This window comes from Schistocerca serialis, chromosome 4 (assembly GCF_023864345.2).
Source record: "Schistocerca serialis cubense isolate TAMUIC-IGC-003099 chromosome 4, iqSchSeri2.2, whole genome shotgun sequence".
NCBI classification, from domain to species: Eukaryota; Metazoa; Arthropoda; class Insecta; order Orthoptera; family Acrididae; genus Schistocerca; species Schistocerca serialis.
Genome location: NC_064641.1, coordinates 81,198,198 through 81,221,308, shown reverse-complemented (window position 1 = coordinate 81,221,308; position 23,111 = coordinate 81,198,198). Strand labels below are relative to the sequence as shown.

The 23,111-nt window shown below is 40.9% G+C and overlaps 1 protein-coding gene across 1 annotated transcript; it reads right to left on the bottom strand.

Moving 5' to 3' along the window:
* Positions 1–18,473: 18,473 nt before the first annotated feature.
* On the bottom strand, positions 18,474–21,504 carry LOC126474249 (piggyBac transposable element-derived protein 4-like). The gene is made up of 7 exons (XM_050101713.1): positions 21,384–21,504; positions 20,048–20,359; positions 19,512–20,015; positions 18,991–19,329; positions 18,813–18,920; positions 18,675–18,717; positions 18,474–18,486 (listed from the first exon to the last, which is right to left on the bottom strand). The coding sequence occupies exons 1-7, from the start codon at positions 21,502–21,504 to the stop codon at positions 18,474–18,476; spliced, it is 1,440 nt and encodes a 479-aa protein (XP_049957670.1).
* Positions 21,505–23,111: the final 1,607 nt, after the last annotated feature.

Below are 23,111 nucleotides of genomic sequence, written 5' to 3'. Positions count from 1 at the left end.
TGCAAGCATAGCTGCCGTTTCGTTGACAATGCTCGCACATCATCCAGATGTTCTTTTTCCCATAAGGCTTTGCAACTCTTTCCAGGAAGCCTCATCTTTGCAGATACCATGCCCTCTCTGAGAAGGTTTTGCTATCTCTTTCTTAAGGTAGAGGAATATAGCATATGCTGGGCTGCTGCTACCTTGTGATTGTGGCCACCACTCATATTGATGTATACCATGGGTAGTGGCAGCGGTAAGATGGGAGATTTCATTCCTGGAGCAGCACTGCAAGTACAGCCTTCATTTGTGAATTCCTTTTATGAGCTCCAAAGATGATTGACTTATTTTCATTTACCTATGTGGTTAGTCTTACCTGTTTGTGTGCTTACTAGGACATGCTAGTATCTTAACAACTGTATAGTGTAGAGTTTTGCCATCTTTCGTGTGGATAGGGACTGTGCTTGCTATGTTCCAATGCAGACTGAGTTAGTGACCACTTTCTCACACCTCCAGCCAATGCTGGCTTCAGCCCTGCAGCTTGAGGCTGTTGCCAGTAGGCATCACTGTGGGAGGCCGGACTTGGGGATCAAAGGGTTGCCCAGCATGTGTCTGACATGTCACCCAATCTGTCCCTGTTTTGGCTACCGTGACCACTGCCTGCACTCCGGTTGGCCCCTCTCCTGTCATTGAGGGAAAGTTGTTCCCAGGTATAGCAAGCAGTGAAAGACTTTCTGAGGGGCTGAACGAAAGGCCTTCCCAGTTTGTCGGGCAAAAAGGTTTCAGGCACTATCTGTGGCTACAAAAGATCCAGAGCCAGGTGCTGTAGCTTGTCCTGTTTCAGAGGAAACCCCTCAGCCTGTAAGATCCAGAAAGTCACAGAAAGTGAGACTACTAGTAGTTTGAAGCTCTAATGTTAGGTGAGTAATGATGACCCTTAGGGACTGGGCTGCCAAGGAGTGGAAGAAGTCCAGAGCGCATTATGTGTCTATACTGGGTGGAGTCATCCCAGATGTGCACTGGATCCTTCTGGATGCTATGGAGAGCACAGATCACAGCCATCTACAGGTGGTGGCTTATGTTGGTTTAACGATGTGTTCTGCTTTGGATCAGAAGAGGTTGTGTCTGGTTTCCAGCAGCTATTTGAATTGGTAAAGATTGCCAGTCCTGCTTGCTGGATGAAGGCAGAGCTCACCTTCTGTAGCACTGTCAACAGGAATGATTGTGGACCTTTGGTGCAGAGCCCAGTGGAAGGTCTGAATCAGAGGCTTAGGCAGTTCCACAACTGTGTAGACTGCATATTCATCAGCGTTTGCCTTAGGATGGTGTGGTATCAAATCCTGTTTAATAATACACAGCTCCTCTACATACAGGAAGTGGCTACACAGGTAACTGGGCTATGTGGAAGGGACTAGGCACTTTTTTAGGTTAGATGGTCTCAGGAAACTACAGACGTGGTGTCATTCTACAATATAAACCTACCTATCTTGTGTTCAAACCTAGTAATTAACACCCTAGTTCATGATCAATTGTTTATGATATTTTATAGGTCTTGAACAAAAATGTTGTTAAACAATAATTATGTTAGTTGACAAATCAATAAATTGCCATAAATATATACTGTAACCACATAACAGAATTGCAATGTATTGTTATGTTTAGCAATTTGATTTACCGTGTACCACAATAAGTGAATATTGGGTTGTTACATTGCAATGGAAAATTTAACTTTTTCTTAAATGTATTTCTATTCACTCTGAGTCTTGTTTTGCCCTAAAATAAAAAAGGGCAAAATTGAACAAAAGCAAGGACAAGTTATTGATAACTCCTAGGACTAAAGAATCTTGTGTAGGAAGAGGGAGCCCTACACAATTCAGAAAACAAGCAGTAGTCAAGATTTGAAACTCTGTTACCACTAGTAATGTAAAATCCTTGAGCCTATCACAAATAAAGTGAAACTCATGTATTGTTCTCAAAAAATAAAACACTCCAGGAATATGGCAAAACTAGTTGGAACATTATTAAACAGGAAAAAAAGAAAAATAATGATCCAAACAACATAAAATAACCTAAAGAGTGTATGGTATTCATCAGATCACTAAAAGATATATGGAGTGAATCTTGGGCTGACTGCTTAGGGTTACCCTTAAGTTATCTTTGTAATCCATCAATGATTCAGGGCATATTTCCTGATAGACTTAAATAAGCTAGGTATAAGAAAACTACCTCAGATTACAGATCTATATTACTCCTTTCAATCTTTTCACATGTGTTTGAGAAAATGGCCTGTGTCATAATACTGAGTCATGTAACTGAGCAGAATTTGTTAACTTCCTCTCAGCTTCTTGCTCATGGAGGATTCTCCACTTAGACAGCAAAGATCTCACAAATGAAGTGCTAGCAGAACAAAACAAGAAAAATTATCATCTTGATGTACTGTGTGATCTTGCCAAAGCCTTTGATTGGGTGGATCACAAAATCTACGTATGTCACGGCATTAATGTTATCCTTCTTGCATGGATGGGATGTTAGAGACAGAAGCAGAAAAGAGAGGTTTTCATTTGCTGACTGTATTTCAATAACTTTAAATGGCAGTTCAAAAACTGTAATGTTGCTTTTGGGACAAATTTGTCAATCGAGCACCCAATTTAAGTTTAACCAGACACAATTCAGATGATAGCTACAAGTGGTTCATTGCTAACAGTTGAAGCCTTAATCTCATAAAGACCCATACCATACAATTTCAGACAAGTAGTAATGACGTGATGGGACTAAGTAGACACTGTTGTACACTAAACAAAACACTCTTTGAGACATTCCTTGGGGTCCAGCTGGGTGTTGTTGTTGCTGCTGTCGCTGCTTCTACTGCTGCTGCAGATTTGAATCCAAAGACTGATTTGAAGTATTTCTTCACAAAATTCTATCCTGTGTAAGTATCTTCATCTCTGATTGTAACCAAGCAATGTGGCACAGTGGTTAGCACACTGGACTCACATTCAGCAGGACAAAGATTCAGATCTCTGTCTGACCATCCAGGTGTAGGTTTTCCGTTTCTGTAATTTGCTGGAATAGTTCCTTTGAAAGGCTTCCCTATCCTTTCCTAACCTAGGCTTGAGTTTTTCCTCTAATGACCTCATTGTTGATGGGATATTAAACTCTAGTCTTCCTTCATCTCTGAATAACTAATGCATCCTACATCCATTTGAACCTGTTACTGTGTTTGTCCCTTGGTCTCACTCAACAGTTTTTACTCCCCACACGCTCTTACATTGCTGATAATTCCTTCATGCCTCAGGAAGTTCCTATCAACTGATCCCTTCTTTTAGTCAAATTCTGCCACAAATTTGCTTTTTCCCCAATTTTAATTAATACTTCTTCATTAATTATTTGATCTACCCATCTAATCTTCAGCATTCTTCTATAGCTCTACATTTCTAAACCTATACTTTTCTTGTCTGAACTGCTTATCATCCACACTTCATTCCATATGAGTCTACATGCCAAACAAATACCTTCAGGAAAGATTTCCTAACAACTAAATTTATGATTTTGCTGATATCTGATTTATGGGCATAAGGCCATGGCCCAAGGCATGATTCTATGCCTAACAGTTCTTCTTCCACTGCTGGAGACTTCATCAAAGGCTTTGTCATCAGACCATTGCCTATGATTGTGGAGTCATGCCAACTTATGTTGTGGAACTTGTAGTGGGTAAGAGATGGCACTGTTTGTTTTATTTAGCGTAAGGGCCCATAACATGTCTGATTTCAGTTCTTCTTTTCAGTTGGAATTGTTTCTGTGCTTTTATATTTTTATGGTCTCTTGTACATCTTAGCATAGTAATTATTAGATCTTGTGAAAACCACAGTGTCAGAGGAATGAATTTGGTAGTTTCCCAGTTCTAGCACATGATCTGCTACTGCTGATTTATCTGTATTGTAACAGTTTCCCCATAAATTTATAATTTAGTGTTGTTTAGTCTTCAGTCTTGACATGGTTTGTTTATGGCATTCGACATGAATTTACTGTTTGCCACTAGTTTTTCCTGTTAACTTCTCTGTCAAATATTCTTTTGTACTTGTTTGTGTACACATCAAATTCAAGAACATGGTTGTTCTTTGCTTCCATCTACAGTTTCCACTTTGTAATACTAGAGCTCATGATGCCTTCAGTTACCCATGAGTTTGTTTCACTCTGTTTATCACATACTGTTATGAAGAAGAAACATTCATTGGAAATACTCATGAATTCTGACAAAAGCGTGGTAGTCAAGAGTTCACTGAACACTAGTTGATGAATGACCAGGAAGTTTGATTCAGTTTTAAGACAAATATATTCCTGACTCTTTCCACTGTTAGTTGAAAGCTGTGATACCCCAAAATTTCATGTCTTAATTCAGAAATATGGATTGAAGTTAAATTTTCTGAAGGCACTAGAGCAAACAGCTGATCAGTGGCCTGCACTGATAAGATTATTACCAAATACCAATTTGAAAATGCACTGTGTAGTGCTTAGTCCTTGGTATTTCAGACCATTCAGCTGTGTTTATGATCTTCCAGAAGCAGATAAATTAAAGCCCCCAGAAGTGAATGTAAATATTAATTTCAGCAAAAGTAACAAACTTTTCAAACACCATAAACTATAGCAAATTCTTAAATTTTTCTATATTTACTGAATCATTTCCTCTTATATCTTGGCAAAAGAAAGCAAGCAGGAAACTTAAATGGATTACACCAGGAATAAAAATTTCTAGTGCCAGAAAGAAAGAAGTACACAATCAAGCTAAAATGATACAAAAACTCTGGTTTTGCCATGTATATCAACTGCCATAAAGTTAGTTGCAGTGACATCCAAAAACTGCAAATAATACATTTATTTTCAGACACAGAAATAAGACAAAAGCAATGTGGTCAGTTTTTGATTCAGAAATAGGGGGCAAAGTCAAAAGTCAAGAAATTTTAAAAATTAGATTTGCAAATGATATAATAAATCCTGTTCAGATGTCAAATTGTTTCAACAAATTCTTCTTAAATTTAACAAGATCAGCTGTCAATATAGCAACCTATCAAGACGAAGCAAATATCATAAACTAGGAAAATAATCAGAATGCATCTTTTAAACGTCTGGGTGGGATTAAATTACCAACTCTGTAATCAGTGGTGTGTATAATGTCATTTTGCACCCACTCACTGTTGATTAGTTAAAGCAATCTGTTGAACAGGTATGTTTTCCAAATGTATTGAAATATGCCAAAATAAAACCATTATATTGAAAAGGGATAGCAGAAGATATGGGGAATTACTACCCCATCTCTGTCCTGCCAGTCCTCTCTAAAGTGCTTGAAAAGATCGCAACAAAACAGATTAAAAAATTTCTTACTATAAATGATACAGTTCTTAAAAACCAGTTTGGATTCCATCCGGGAAAAAGCAGTGTCAGTGCCATCAATAACTTAACTCAAAAAATATCCTTCACATCAGGTAAAGATAAAAAGGTCACAAGAATATTCTGTGATCTGACAAAATCATTCAATTCAGTGACCCACTTGTAGTTCTCCGCAAATTGCAGGTATGTGAAATCAGGACACTGCCTTACAATGGTTCAACTCATACTTAAAAGATAGGATGCAAAGAGTAACTGTAACTTCAAATTCAAGAAGTTACTCCTCAAACTGGAAAACTGTTTCCTAAGGAGTCTCACAAGATTTGATATTGGATTCCCATCTGTTCCTTTTCTACATAAACGACCTACAACTTGCTGTTAATGTCCATTCAGTTTTATTTGTACAATAATTTTAATTGAAAATGACATGCTTGAAAGAATTCCAGAAAGTGCCAAAAATGCATTAGAAAAATTTAAATCTTGGTTCCATAAAAATAGACTGAAACTAGATGTAATTAAAACCAAAATGATGCAATTTGAAGCTAAATCATTTGAATGGAGTGAAATAAAAGTAACATTCAATGATCAGGATACCGGAGAAGCAAACCAAGTAAAGGTCTTAGGCCAAAATTTTGACAAAAATTTAAATTGGGAAGTGCACTTGGACTACTTAGCAAATAAACTTATCACTTTAGTATCTGCTATCTGTATTTTGGCAGATGCCACAAACATAGACACCAGAAAGATAGTCTGTCACTGCTACTTTGAGTCCGTTATTTGTTATAGCATAATCATCTGGGGAAATTCAGCAAATGTCATGAGTCTCATAGTATTACAAAAGGAAATAATTAGGAACATTTGTGTTGCCAAACAGTGGGTATCCATGTACTGCTTCGCATGGAGTGCATCCTCCGTTGGGTCAAACTGATGGATGTTGGAAGGTGCAAGATCCAGGCTTCAGAGTTGACCGCTGCACCATAAGGGAGAACATCAGACAGAATAACTCCTTCAGAGTCCCAGAAGACCATTGGCATGACTTTACCAGCTGACAGTGTGGCTTTGATCTTTTCCTTAAGAGGAGATGTGGTGTGGTGCCACTCAATGGATTCTTATTTGTTTCCGGTCCAAAGTGATGACCCCATGTTTCATCACCTGTAATGATGATCAACAAAAAATTGCCACAATCACCTTCATAATGTGCAAGCAATTCTGCACAGGTGGTTCTTTGTTGCTCTTTGTGGTCTTCTGTTAAGCAGCGAGGTACCCACCAAACACACACCTTTGAGTACACCATCTGGACGAGTATGTTAGCACTACCAACAGAGACGTCCAGTTGTGCAGCAAGGTGTTTGATTGTGATCCATAAATTTCCACAAATGAGAGTGTCTGCACATTCCAACAGTGTAGGAGCCGCAGCTGTGTACAGTCGACCAACACACGGGAGATCAGACAGATCTGTGCACCCTTATTTAGATGATGACAGATGCCTTGCCCAATGACGCACTGTACTTTTGTTCACTGCCAGATCTCCGTAGACATTCTGCAAGTGCCTCTGAATATGTGCAGTGCTCTGATTTTCCACCAAAAGAAACTCAATGACAGCTCTCTGCTTGGAACACACCTACTTGACAGACACCATATTGAAGGCTACATATAGTGCCACCACCTATCAGAAGTTCATGAAATGGCTGAAGACGGAATATTCCATAATGTCCCACAGCAAATTCCACATTTTTTCAACCAGAATTGGTCAAGGAGAAAAAGTGTTGTATTATTTATTGAACATCCCTTGTAAATGCAAAGAATGATGAAGAAAACTCTACATTGATAATAAATACTCTCTGCCAAACCAGTGATCCATCTTTTGTCTCTTCTTGTACTGTCTACTTGCACAGTAACTGTTGTCACCCTGCCAGAACCCCCACCCCACCACCCCTTTTTTAATGCTAGGTGCTCGAGGAATATTGGGTTACTAGTACCAACCATCATGATGATTGGCTGGAAGGGGGAGGGGGTCATGGTGGCAGTAGCTGGTGAGATATTGTGTGCCTCTTGGCCTCTCGAGGCTCCTGGGAGGCTTCAGTGTCACTCAGCATTGTAGGCTCAGTGCAGGACAATCGAAAACTGACAGGATGGTTCTGTGGAAACTCCTTGTGTAGGTAGCCAGGTTTTAGTCACTCTGTGGAGATTGCATTGTGCCTGGCATTCTCATTAAACTTGAAAGTGTTCTTTTTTTAAATCACCCAGTTGGGATCAGTATACAGTGGGTGTAACAGTGGGCATCTGGTATCATCTCTACGTCAGACATGTGAGAGGTGTGTCTGCATGCAAATGTCTCATCTGGTAGCTGAACTGTCATGCGAATTCTGTCACTGTGTCTATAGTGATTTGTTGAATTGGTGCTAGTGCAGTGGGTTCAACTGGCATATGCAGTTCCTCACTGTTGGGCTGGCCAAGAGTGCAGATCTTCCTTCACTAATGTGTGTGGGCCTAACAATACTAGCAGCAAGGCATCCATCCACATTTAAAAGTATCATATCAATGCCGCCTTTACTGTGTGATGCCATCTCTCCACCTTTCCATTACTAGCAGGATGGTAGCTAATGGTGCAAAGATGGTTGCAGCTGCATAGCTGAAGAAGCTTGTTAAATAGCTGCAACACAAACTGTCATCCACAGTCACTCATAACAGTTTGGGGAATACCAATCCTCGAACACCATGAAAGCAACAGTGCCTTTGCAACCACTTCTGTGGGGCTGTCTGGTATGGGAGAAGCTTTAAGACACCTCTTAAAATAATCTACTGTACTAAGTAGATAGCAGTGACTATCAGAATAAGGCAACAGTCCTATTATGTCGAAGTGTATGTGCGAAAATCTTGCTTTTGGCACTGGAAAATGTGCGACCAGTGCTAAGGCATGTCAGCCAACTTTGCTGTGCTGGCAATTGAGGCAGGAGTGTGCCCACCCTTGACAGGCTTTCTGAGTTTCCGACCACACCACTCTGCTCGTCACTAAGCTTGCTGTTATCCTTATAAGCCTGCTTAAACAGTGCTTGGAGAAGTGTGCATTAAAATGCTACAGAAATGTACAGGCATTGTTTATCCTGGGATGCAATGCACCAGATACTCGTGGCACAATATGGAACAGAAACACCTCTCAAATGCAAGGCTATGTGTTCACTTTGGAGCAAGTCATCTGGCACTGTGTCCTCCTGTTGCTTGGCTGCTATCTTAGCCCATGGCACCAACTGTAGGCTGGTGCAATTTCGTGACAGGCAATCTGCGACAATGTTGTTTCTACCTGAAATGTGATGCACATTGGTTGAAAAGTGGGGTATATATTCCACTAGTCTACACTGCTGTGGTGACCCATGATCCATTGCACATTGGAAGAAACAAGTTAGTGGTTACTTGTCAGTAAAAGTTGTAAATCGTCTTCCTTTCAAAATGTTTAATGGCCTCGTAGATCACCAACAACTCACAATCGATAGCGCTTCATTGTTTCTGCTGTGGCACAAAATTATGTGAGTACAAGGCGACTGGTTGCTGTTGACGAGTGGTGGCGCCTTCTATGCGCCCTCTACACGCTCTATATAAACAGGACTCTACGGCCTAGCAGCCAGTCGTAGACTCACCTCAGATAATGTTGCCCGCAGCTGGCAACGAAACGTCAAGGAGAAGTATTTCTACTATTGGACCACGGCCTCTTAGCCCGGAAGTTTTAATTACTGAAGACACCGGCCGTGAAAGTCTACACGCTATGATTACCAGGAGCCATGTTTTTTGTGCAATATGTGCAGTGGGAATGTCCAGTATCTATGTGATCTATTCGCAATACCTGCTTTCAACAGCTCATCAAAGCCTGCTTGTAATGCCAGGAGATTGTGAGGCAAAAGCCTCCTCAGATGAGCTGTAGCAGGCTGGCCAAGTGATGTGTGGATATAGTGCACTTTTGAATGGTGGCACTTCCTGATGGATGAGTGAAGGAAATTGTTGAAGTATTTGACTGAAAGGATTGTTATCATTTACTATAGTAATAGTTTCTGTCAGGCAAAATTTGTTCAGACCAATGGTCAGTATTATGTGACACAATTGACTCATTTGCCAACACAGATATAATAATGTTGTGTGACTAGGGCCTCCCATCGGGTAGACCGTTCGCCGGGTGCAAGTCTTTTGATCTGACGCCACTTCGGTGACTTGCGCGTTGATGGGGATGAAATGATGATGATTAGGATAACACAACACCCAGTCCTGAGCGGAGAAAATCTCCGACCCAGCTGGGAATTGAACCCAGGCCCTTAGGATTGACATTCTGTTGCACTGACCACTCAGCTACTGGGGGTTATGGTGTCTCAAATTTAAAGTTTTAAAGTCTCCTGCATTCAAATGCAGACGTGGAGAGGGCTTTCAGTCAAATGAGCATTGTGAAATCCAAACTGCGTAATAGGATTACTATCAATACTCTGAACTTAATTCTCACATTAAGAAGTGGGTTAAAGCACATAGGGAAGTGTTGTCATTCATTGGAACAGCCTTATTCCAAGCTGAAGTTTATAGGCACAATGTGAAGGTACACCAGACAGTCTGCGCCTGACAATGGAGCAGCCAGACCTAATCAGTGATCTTCAATAATGGATGAAATTGGAAGTGAGTATGAGGACTTAATGTAAATGTAAGTTTTAATAAATACATTATTTTAGGTAGTATCTTATTATAAGTATCACTTTCATTTAAATACAGTAGTTAATTTTAAGTGAACTTTGATATTTTATTTGGTTCTACATTCTTTTAAATTTGGGATATTTTGATAAAAAACGATGACTTCTTAAATGGCTCTTGCGAACTTTCAGTATTCAGAGTTGCCACAAGTTTCCTGTAGTGCAATTCCCTGATATTTCCCTGATTTCCACACAAGTATCAACATTTTTACCTGACAGATCTCAAGATCTCAAGGGTAAGTAAAGACATAAGTCGACAAAAAAATGTAAGGACTTCTGTATTTCTAAATGTCTGAGCAAAAATGTTAAGTGCTAACATCAATATCTTTTGTAATGAACTCATTTTAGATGAAGAAAGCAAGCCAAATAATATATATATTTCATTAAGACCACTGATGTTATTTTATTTCAGTAAAACGAAACGCATTTGATGACAAAAATACTTATTTTGTTGGAGTCACAAGAGAGATTTAAAATACATTAACTGCTTTCAGAATTAACCTTAGAAAAAAAGTAGGTCTCCTAAAAGGAATGTAGAAGGTGGGGAAGAGTTGTGTAAACCAAAACTAGAGGTGACCATGAATAAAATGTTGCTTCTACTATGTTTGTTATTGCTGCTTATTAGCCACTGTGTTTTGTCTATTATTCTACAGGTATTGTGTGATTTTTCTTTCAAGCATACAAACTGCTGGCAACTGCCACAAATTTCTTATTATTATTATCCATACTTTCTAATATATAAACTACTTTTGAAGTGCCAAAATATATTAGAATAAATAAAATATCTATAAGATGTTCCACTAAACAATGTACTTGCACTGAGAGAGTCGCAATTCCTGAAATCCGTTGCTTGTGGCCTTTGGTGTTTCCGAGGAGCATCACAGTCCTGGGTCCATGGATAAACCATGAAAATCCATTGCATTACACCACACACAGACAGACCCAGCCTGCTGGCAGATCAGTGAGACTAGATCCAACAGGCAGGGTCTGCACATTTGTGGGAAACTATGGGCTTGAGATTGGCAGGCCTGATCTGTTAGATATACCCTCAGAAATGGCCTGCAGTTTTGTCCCGTCATGGAAGTCCACTCGCGTGGCCATCTATTCACGTCTCACAGACACGAGGTTGATGAAATGAGACTGTGGTGATCACCCACGCAACAGATAAATTGCACAAATACTCTGGGAATCAATACTATTGAGGACAGGTAGCAACGCATTGTAAAGATGATTGCTGAGCCACAGACAGGCACGTAGAAAAGACAATCACACTCTCACAACAAAATTTTTGCATAGCCTTTGTCAGAAAATGATGGCGCACACAAATTCACACAAACACTCAGACACAACTCATGAACACAAGACCATTGTCTCTGGTCACTGTGTCAACAATCTCTGAGAATCAGATCCAAACAAACCACTCCTCATGCCTCCCAGTGTCTCATAAGCAGCTGCTAGGCTAGCAGCAAGTAGTGTTGGCAGCACCAACTGCAAGCTTCTGGGAGGGGTGGTAAGGGGAGAAGGAGTAAGAATGAGAGAGTAGGGGAGTGGTGCATGTACTCAGCTGAGCCCAGCCAGTGACAAAGCATGACATCTCAGTAAACGAACAATTTCATGCTACTGAGACAAAAACAAGATTTTGTTGCCGTGGCATACGGAGCTCCATCGCAGTCTTTAACACTGGTAGCATGCCGCGACAGTGTGGACGTGAACCGTATGTGCAGTTGACGGACTTTGAGCGAGGGCGTATAGTGGGCATGCGGGAGGCCGGGTGGACGTACCGCCGAATTGCTCAACACGTGGGGCGTGAGGTCTCCACAGTACATCGATGTTGTCGCCAGTAGTCGGCGGAAGGTGCACGTGCCCGTCGACCTGGGCCCGGACCGCAGTGACGCACGGATGCACGCCAAGACCGTAGGATCCTACGCAGTGCCGTAGGGGACCGCACCGCGACTTCCCAGCAAATTAGGGACACTGTTGCTCCAGGGGTATCGGCGAGGACCATTCGCCACCGTCTCCATGAAGCTGGGCTATGGTCCCGCACACCGTTAGGCCGTCTTCCGCTCACGCCCCAACATTGTGCAGCCCGCCTCCAGTGGTGTCGCGACAGGCGTGAATGGAGGGACGAATGGAGACGTGTCATCTTCAGCGATGAGAGTCGCTTCTGCCTTGGTGCCAATGATGGTTGTATGCGTGTTTGGTGCCGTGCAGGTGAGCGCCACAATCAGGACTGCATACGACCGAGGTACACAGGGCCAACACCCGGCATCATGGTGTGGGGAGCGATCTCCTACACTGGCCGTACACCACTGGTGATCGTCGAGGGGACACTGAATAGTGCACGGTACATCCAAACCGTCATCGAACCCATCGTTCTACCATTCCTAGACCGGCAAGGGAACTTGCTGTTCCAACAGGACAATGCACGTCCGTATGTATCCCATGCCACCCAACATGCTCTAGAAGGTGTAAGTCAACTACCCTGGCCAGCAAGATCTCCGGATCTGTCCCCCATTGAGCATGTTTGGGACTGGATGAAACGTCGTCTCACGCGGTCTGCACGTCCAGCACGAACGCTGGTCCAACTGAGGCACCAGGTGGAAATGGCATGGCAAGTCGTTCCACAGGACTACATCCAGCATCTCTACGATTGTCTCCATGGGAGAATAGCAGCCTGCATTGCTGCGAAAGGTGGATATACACTGTACTAGTGCCGACATTGTGCATGCTCTGTTGCCTGTGTCTATGTGCCTGTGGTTCTGTCAGTGTGATCATGTGATGTATCTGACCCCAGGAATGTGTCAATAAAGTTTCCCCTTCCTGGGACAATGAATTCACGGTGTTCTTATTTCAATTTCCAGGAGTGTACACCAGTCAATAGTGTCTCACGTGGCTAGCATAACTACCACCAGACCTTGATTGCTCAGTCGGCTATGTACTTTGTCTGATATCATTCATTAATGTCTCCACCACACTATTGACTACTCGCCAACGACTTCACTTTGGTATTGGTTTTCCTTTTTGGTCTCATACTCGATATGTCGACAGTGTGGTATGAAAAGTTCGTTGAACTTCATTGTAGCCTAGATTGCTTTCACCTAGTTGTTGTTATGTTGGTTCCACCATTTGGTCTGCCGTATTGCTTAACTGCTGCATGGGTTTGGGTCCCACCTGCAGGCAGTCTTCTCGACGTGTGTCATCATAGTTTCTCGCCTGTTTTTCTGACATGTCCATCTGGTGAATTGTGTATCTAGAAATTATTTACTTATTTATTTAGTCTACTTTTGTTTCGCCTATTTTGTCTTCATCTCTCTCTCTCTCTCTCTCTCTCTCTCTCTCTCTCCCTCTCCCTCTCTCTCTCTCCCCCCCCTCCCTCCCTCCCTCCCTCCCTCCCTCACTCCCTGCCACCCTCCCTCCCTCTCTCCTCCCTCTCTCCTTTTATCTCTCTCTCTCTGTATGTTTTTCCCTCATCTCCTTTTCTACTTTCCATTTTGTTTTTGACTGCACTTTTCATCTTTATTTCTCACTCTGACCCCTTACCATTAATCTTATCATTGTTAATTGAACCTCATCAGTGCTTATTGTTGTGCTGTGCCTGACCTCATGCTCTCTCAAAAGTGCCAGCTTTCATTTTGTCTCTCTTCGTCTTCACAAAAGAAGGTTTCCTCTCAAGCAGTGGTCTGAGTAACCTGTCTCAGCTACTCAACCCTATCTTTATTTCCTCCCTAATTAAAAAACTAACATTTCCAAATGCCTGCTAATAGTTTTTCTTCCTTTTTTAAATTGTTGAATGTGTTTATTGGTATTACCTAGAATTTTGTCATTTGAAGGTAAGTGCTCGTCAGCTATTTTGTGCCCTAGTAATTTTATAATTAATTAGACAGTCATTGAAAGATAGAAAAAGTCTGCTGCCCACTGCATATATCAGAGCAGACACACATTAAACAAACACTGATAAGTAACAATATTATGAAAAGGAAAGTTGTAGTATATTCTTAGAGAAATTGTTTAAAGCTGGTTTTTAAAACTTTCTTAATAGACTTTCTTGCAATAGTTTATATGTATCTTCAAGAGCCTTCCAGATCAGTTCCTTTAGTATCTCTGTGACACTCTCCTTCTTGTTAAACAGACCTGTGATCATATCTCTGTATACGTTCAATATCCCCAGTTAGTCCTATCTGGTACGGGTTCCACAAGCTTGAGCAATATTCTAGAACCAGTCACATGAGTGATATGCAAGCAATCTTCTTTGTAGATTGATTGCACTTCCCCAGTATTCTACCAATAAATCAAAGTCTACTGCCTGCTTTACCATGTGACCATTCCATTTCATAACCCTACAAAGTGTTGTACCCAAGTCTTTGTATGAGTTGGCTGACTCCGACAGTAGCTCATTGATATCTTAGTCATCAAATACTACTCTTATTCATTTTGTGAACTGCAAAACTTTACATTTCTGAACATTTAAAGCATGTTGCCAATCCCTGCACCACTCTGAAATATTATCAAGATCTGACTGACTATTTATGCAGCTTCTTTCAGATAGTACTTCCTTACACATAACTGAATCATCTGCTGAAAGTCTGATTTTACTATTAATATTGGCTGCAAGGTCATTAATACACAACATGAACAGCGAGGGTCCAGACACACTTCTCTGGAGCACCTGAAGTTACTTCTACATCTGACAATGTCTCTCCATCCAAGATAACATGTAGCATCCTCACTACCAAAAGTCTTCAGTTTAGCCAGAAATTTCACTTGATACCCCATACGATCATTACTTTGACAATTAGTATAGGTTAGGTCTTGAGTCAAATGCTTTTATGATGCAAAAAATTCAACATCTGTCTGATTGCCTTGGTCCAAAGCTATCAGTATATCAATAGAGAAAAGTGTGAGCTGGGTTTCGCATGAGCAATGTTTTCAAAATCCATGCTGGCTGGCATTGAGAAGGTCATTCTGTTCAAGATATCTCATTATGTTTCAGCTCAGAATATGTTCTAAGATTCTACAACAAATCAATGTCAAGGACATTGGACGGTGATTTTGTGGATCACTCCTACCACCCTTCTTGTGAGCGGATGTGACCTGCATCTTTTTCCAAGAACTTTGCATGGTTTTTTGTTTGAGGGATCTACAAAAGATAATTGTTAGAAGGTGGTCTAACTCAGTCACAAATTCAGTATAGAATCTGACAGGGATTCCATTGTGCCCTGCAGCTTTGTTCAATTTTAACGATTTCAGTCATTTCTCAACACCACTGACATGAATACTTACTTCATCAATCTTGTCAGTGGTATGAGTATTAACTTGGGGCAATTCTCCTGTGTTTTCTTTTGTAAAGGAACATTTGAAAACAGAGTTCAGCTTAATCTTAGCTTCCCTTGGTTTCACTTCTTGTCTCATTCACTAGGGACTGGAACTAACTTTGGTGCCATTAGCAGCCTATACATATGACCAGAATTTCTTTGGGTTCTGTGGTAGTTCACTTCACAATATTCTGCCATGGTAGTCATTGAAGGCACCATGCATTTCTCTCTTGATAGCCAAATGCAATCTATTCAGCATCTCTCTATCTATAGCCCTAAACTTTGTTTTACACCTATCATGCAGTAATCTCTGTTTCTTTAGAAGTTTATTTACAGTGACTGTACACCATGAACTGTTCTACTGGGTATATATCTATACAGCACATAGTCAACCATTCTTTTAAACTTGAGCCAGGGACCTTCTAAATGCTCCTACCCTGTGTTGAATATTTCAAGTTATTCACAGGTATATGACACTGCTGTTATATATAAGTATCACTCCTGAAAGAAAGGATATTGCAGAGACATGGCTTAGCCACAGCCTGGGGAATGACTCCAGAATGAGATTTTCACTCTGCAGTGTAGTGTGCGCTAATATGAAACTTCCTGGCAGATTAAAACTGTGTGCCGGACCGAGACTCAAACTCGGGACCTTTGCCTTTCACGGGCAAGTGCTCTACCAACTGAGCACCCAAACACAACTCACACCCCATCCTCACAGCTTTACTTCTGTCAGTCACTCATCTCCTACATTCCAAACTTTACAGAAGCTCTGCTGCAAACCTTGCAGAACTAGCACTCCTGAAAGAAAGGATATTGTGGAGACATGGCTTAGCCACAGCCTGGGGGATGATTCCAGAATGAGATTTTCACTCTGCAGTGTAGTGTGTGCTAATATGAAACTTCCTGGCAGATTAAAACTCTGTGCCAGACTGAGACTCGAACTTGGAACCTTTACCTTTCACGGGCAAGTGCTCTACCAACTGAGCTAGCCAAGCATGACTCACGCCCCATCCTCACAGCTTTACTGCTGTCAGTTACTCATCTCCTACCTTCCAAACTTTACAGAAGCTCTCCTGCGAGGATGGGGCATGATTGGTGCTTGGGTAGCTCAGTTGATAGAGCACTTGCCCGTGAAAGGCAAAGGTCCCGAGTTTGGGTCTCGGTCCGACACACAGTTTTAATCTGCCAGGAAGTTTCATAAGAGCGCACACTCGGCTGCAGAGTGAAAATCTCATTCTGGAAACTGTTATCAATTTCAGGTTTGACCCAGTTTTCTGATACCTAGTATTATGAGAGCTTCACTACTTTTCATGAGCACATCAAACTGTGGTACTTTGTTGTAAATGTTTTGGCAGTTTACTATTAGGATTTTAATGCTCTTGCCAGTGGAGGCACTTCTTTCAATCTTGCACTGATACTTCTGAGTTTCCTCAGCTATTATTATCTGGATTGAATGAAGAGTCACCTAATCTAAAAAATCCCTGTGGGCTCCTCACATTCAGTCAGCTACCTGAGTAGCAGCCTGACGCGTTTTGGGATCCCTACCATTCTCAACCCTATAGCACAAGTCCAGGAAGTCTCAGCATAGCTTGTCACAGAACTTTTGAAGTCTCTGGTTCAGTCCTTCCAGTTGACTTAGAAGCAAAGGGCCACAATCAGTTCTGGGGACAATGCTGCAAATTGAGAGCTTCTTTGAAACTCCATGCATAAGCCTAGTCTTATTAACCTTCTCTGCCAGTCTCTGGAATGGTCCAAGAATGACCTCAGAGCCCAGATGACAGGCATCATTTGTTTCAACATGCGCCACAATCTGTGGTTGGTTGCTCACTGTTCCATCAGTTGCTGCTGGAATAGCCTCTTCAACATGGTGAATGAGGCCCTGAGGCATACAAACTGAGTGCATCTGTTGTCCTTTCTCATCCCTTGCTGCCATTTTACTAAGGGGTACCATCATTCTCCACGCTTTTGAACTGCTGATGATGAATAGTCTCCTATCCTTTGGCGTTTGCCGCCTCCTGTCACCAGACAAAACAAGTTTCCCCAAAACAGGTGAAGTGAGTCTCAATGGCTCACTTTCAGTTTCAGTGAAAGACAGCACCTCAGACTTGTTGGTTAGGGGGATAGATATAACACACTGAGTCCTCCCTAGTCCTCTCTGTGCAAGATGTCTAGATCTACCATTGACATGCCACTTGCAGTCGAGTGGATGAGTAATGACATGTATACTTGAGGTTTCTGTGGTACAGGTGTCAGAGGTACATGACTCTCAAGATAGGATACAGTATGCAAAACCTTAAGTTAAGATGAACAGTCGAGATCTCAACTGTTCATTTTAACTGAAATATAGCATCAAGTCCTTGCTCCCCGTAGGCTATGTTGTCAAAATTTATGAACATGTGAAATGTTTGCTTTGCAAACAGACACATGAAGTGTTTATATTCAGATTTCCAAGTATCATGAGATTTTACACTTCTATGCCCTGACATTAATTTACTTAAAACTTCATCAAGCGATTTCAAAGAAGTATCAAAATCTCCTGAGAGAGATCTACACATACCTACAATAAAGAAAGGAATGGTCTCAAATACAAATTTCAGAATTGCAATTTTGAACTCTTTGTCAGTGTAAAGCTTCTTCGCCCACAGCACTTTTTCTGTGTTGGTCATAAGCTTATTTTTCTCGAGCAAATGGCAGCATAGTAAATGGCAACATTGTCAAATTTATTATGTTATCTACAGTAACACATTGAAAGGTTATAGACTTTGAAATAATGAATGTTATCTGCTCATTTCTAGTATTCTTAACAACTACTAATGTGGAGCTAATCTTGTGATAATTAATTCAAAAGCATGTAATTTGTTTCCTAAGCATTGTAAATTATAATGCAAAACTTATGGATTACTTTTGTGTGAATTAAAGTCTGTGCAAGGCATATAAAAATCACATACTGATGTTATCTAGTTGGCATTGGTGGGGAGAATGCTTCTCCTTAAATGTATTGCTTCACTGATATTGCATGATTTATTCTTATTATTACCTAGTACATCTTTCTTCATTCTATGCTTTAGATATGACTTTATCCATTAACCCTTTCAAGACAGATTTTTTAAATTTTATATAGAAACTTCTGCTTTTGACCACATAGTGTTTTATTAGTCTTGATAATATTATGAATACATTTTTGTCAATTCGGAACTCACTTCCTGCAATTAGGCCCTGGGACACTGGTGTCCCAGTAGTCTTACTGAGTGGGACGTGGGTGTCCCACTAGGCTTACTGAGTGGGACAAATGTTGTCCCACCAGTACCCAATAGGAGTTACTAAAATATATATAGCAAACAAGATGTATACAATCAGTTTTTTATTACACTAGTTAGTAACAATTTGTAGAACACATTTACTATCAAAGAATTACACATGTCTGATTTATTATAATCACATATGATATGTTCCAAAGCACTTTTTGCATTATGGATGCTGGCACATTTTGCAGGTAGATTTTGTTCTTGTTTCCTTGTTGTTGCTGGAACACAAAACACAACATCTTCTTGTAGGTCCTTCTTCAGGGAGGTGTAGCCCTACATTCTGCATACCTCTTGCTCTCTTAGAAGGACGCCCAGCTGAGTATTTCCACTGTACCTTGGCAGTCTTTTGTCCCTTGGCAATCATCTGCTCTGCTAGGTTGACTAGAAAATGTTTTAGTGGCACTGTCTTGTGTTGAATTTCCTTTTGTAAAATCCAGGCATTTACAACAATAGTTAGCAACAGTTTGTAGGACACTTTCTTCCACCATTTATCAGATTTTCTGTCTAAATCATACAGTGTACTCATCTGATCAGCCAAGTCCACGCCACCCATATACTCGTTATAAGTTTTCAGTGCCACTAGACATTCTACAACCAATTTAGATCCATCTTTTGCTTTTCTGTTCACTGTACATACATCATAAGAATGACAGTTACTGACCAACATTACTTCTATGGTGTCCTGCCATTTACACCACAACATACCTGACAAATTGCAAAGGAACTCGCATTCCCCCCCCCCCCCCCCCCCCCCCCCCCCCGAGTAAGTTTCTTTGTTGACTTTGGCACATTTTTCCTGTTAGCCATACATGTACCAACAGCTGCAAATGGCAAGGTATCCATCAAATGAATTGATGTAAAAAATCTATCAAATGACAACATTACATTAGTGTCTCTAATTGTTTTTGAGAGCTGCAGAACTACATGCTCACCCAATGTGCCATCCAAATTATTTGCATCCTTTCCACAATATATGTTGAAGTCATATGTGTAGCCTGTTACAGAATCACTCCTCATCCATATCTTTATCCCATGCTTCACTGGCTTCATAGGAAGGTATTGTTTCAAGGCTGACCTTCCTTTGAACTTTACCATAGACCTGTCAATGCTTTGTGCTGTACTTTCTGACTTCGCTTTCTGAAAAGTGTTTCTCAGACAAGCGACTATTGACTCTGGGTAGTAAAGCTTAACAGCTGTGTCTGGTTTCTCAGGGAAATTGAAGTACAGTTTAGAAAGTAACACTTTGCACCTATCTCTGGAAATTGCTCTTTTTATAGCAACATTTCCCATTGAAGTATTGTGTGACCAATACTCTGAAAATGAAGACACATTACAAGCATAACACCAAGAACCAACCTAATTTCTCCAGGGTCTGTGCTCTGAATTGTGGTTTTCTTTATCATTTGTAGTCTCTGATTCGTACACTGAGAGATAAATATAAAAAGACTGGGAGGAAATATTTTCTCAAAGATGTCTAGTTCTGAAGCACTCCTATCCAATTTTGCTAATACAGCTGGAATTACCATGTTTGGCATAGCCTTTCGAGGTCTGAACATTGCATCTACCTTTGATGACAACACTACATTGTTAGTTGAACCTCCGACGTATGAAACCTCATTGTTGTCTTGGTCACTCGCCTGATAAACAAAGTAAGAGCCTACGGAATATCAGACCAGCTGTGTGGCTGGATTGAAGAGTTTTTAGCAAACAGAACACAGCATGTTGTTATCAATGGAGAGACGTCTACAGACGTTAAAGTAACCTCTGGCGTGCCACAGGGGAGTGTTATGGGACCATTGCTTTTCACAATATATATAAATGACTTAGTAGATAGTGTCGGAAGTTCCATGCGGCTTTTCGCGGATGATGCTGTAGTATACAGAGAAGTTGCTGCATTAGAAAATTGTAGCGAAATACAGGAAGATCTGCAGCGGATAGGCATTTGGTGCAGGGAGTGGCAACTGACCCTTAACATAGACAAATGTAATGTATTGCGAATACATAGAAAGAAGGATCCCTTATTGTATGATTATATGATAGCGGAACAAACACTGGTAGCAGTTACTTCTGTAAAATATCTGGGAGTATGCGTACGGAACAATTTGAAGTGGAATGATCATATAAAACTAATTGTTGGTAAGGCGGGTACCAGGTTGAGATTCATTGGGAGAGTGCTTAGAAAATGTAGTCCATCAACAAAGGAGGTGGCTTACAAAACACTCGTTCGACCTATACTTGAGTATTGCTCATCAGTGTGGGATCCGTACCAGGTCGGGTTGACGGAGGAGATAGAGAAGATCCAAAGAAGAGCGGCGCGTTTCGTCACTGGGTTATTTGGTAACCGTGATAGCGTTACGGAGATGTTTAATAAACTCAAGTGGCAGACTCTGCAAGAGAGGCGCTCTGCATCGCGGTGTAGCTTGCTCGCCAGGTTTCGAGAGGGTGCGTTTCTGGATGAGGTATCGAATATATTGCTTCCCCCTACTTATACTTCCCGAGGAGATCACGAATGTAAAATTAGAGAGATTAGAGCGCGCACGGAGGCTTTCAGACAGTCGTTCTTCCCGCGAACCATACGCGACTGGAACAGGAAAGGGAGGTAATGACAGTGGCACGTAAAGTGCCCTCCGCCACACACCGTTGGGTGGCTTGCGGAGTATCGATGTAGATGTAGATGTCACTCATGTTAGAGGCACTGCTATCACGTGATTTAGAACTGCGAGAGAAGTCAGGAACATCAACACAGTCATCATTGTCGTCATCAAGCCACTGCAAGACACGTTTATCCATATCAGAAGCCATCCTTGATTCAGTGCTGCGTCAGTGTTTCTGAAATAATAAAGAATATAAAAACTATTAGAGCGTGTTTCCTTTATATTGAGAACTGGTGGGACAATGATGTCCCAAGAAAAAGAACTACTGGGACATATACATCCCAAGTCGCAAAAACACTATTTCTGGTTTTTTTTTTTTTTTTTCAATAAACTTTCACAATCGTGGGAATTATAAATCAATACAACATAAAAGGATGTAGATAATACTTATATATGACACTCACATTTTCTTAGCTCTATTTCGATGATTTTCTTCAAGAAACGATGCAAATATCACTACAAACGTGTGATTTATTCACAAATATGCCGCCATGACAGTTTCACAAGTGCTGCCAACAGTCCAGACACAAGGAGGGAAGTTTAAAAGACTGTAATGTGCAAATTCATTGTTAAATTGGGACGCTTTTATCCCAACAGTCTACTTGGAACTTCTTGTAGGACATGTATGTCCCATTAGTTTCCAAAGGGTTAATTGACTATACCATTAGTTCCATAAAACTTAGGTTATTCTAGGAGATTATTGTGATTCACACCATCAGATGCCTTTGGTAGGTCGCAGAAAATATCTATAGTTGCTATTTTGTTAATTAATGCTTGTAAAATTTAGTGAGTGAGTGTGTAAAGTGCATTCTCAGCTGAGCAACTCTTATGTCATAATATTGAAAAAAACTTATTAAAATAAAATGTAGTATAATAAGAAACCATGGGATTATGTAATGCCAGAATGAAAAGGACACTGTATGCAATAATAATTATTGTAATTACAACAGGCCTACAATAAGAAGAATTAAAATATTGGAAGGAATACAGCTAAGGTGTTGAGTAATCAGTATGCACTTAAACAAAACTGAATAATTTTCTACACTTGTGGAGGACATCCTTCTTCAGAGCTAAATGATAAAGAACAAAACACACACTCATGTGCATTCAGCTACATTTTGCGGTGGCCCGGTGTAATGTTAAGTGTTTTCATGGACTTACTTGTTGAAGAATGCTGGTTCTGCTTTCTTGCAGCGCCGATGTCTTCTTCTAGCAGCGGACACTTCTCCGAAGATTTCACTGCTAGGAAGGGGATATTTTCACTCTCTCGCTCTCTCTCTCTTCTTATTTAAAAAATACGCTACTCTTGGAATATCATTCAATGCACCCGAACATATTTATTTCCACTTTGTACACAAAAACAACTAAACTTTATGACGTAAGCCCACACATTACCGGGTACCCAAGATCAGTTAATTACAAATTTTTGAACACAATTAATACATAAGCTTTCATCGTGGCTGACTATCCACATCCAGTCCACGTACTCTCAAAAGCAGTTCAACGTCTACTAAACAGTCAGTCACTATCTCGAGTCACTCCATTTGTTTTTCAACAATACAAAGCTACATTACTCTTTGCAGCCGGCCACGGAGCTTCCGGGCCGTAGTTTATTATTCTTGGCAGGTCACGCTGAACACTTGCCAGCGCCGAAGAATTATCTCCCTTCAAGTTTCACCTGCACAAACAATAAATGGGTGCAGTATCCCATGCTCATCCTTACACCCTGCTTTAAAATAACACATGTTTGAAACG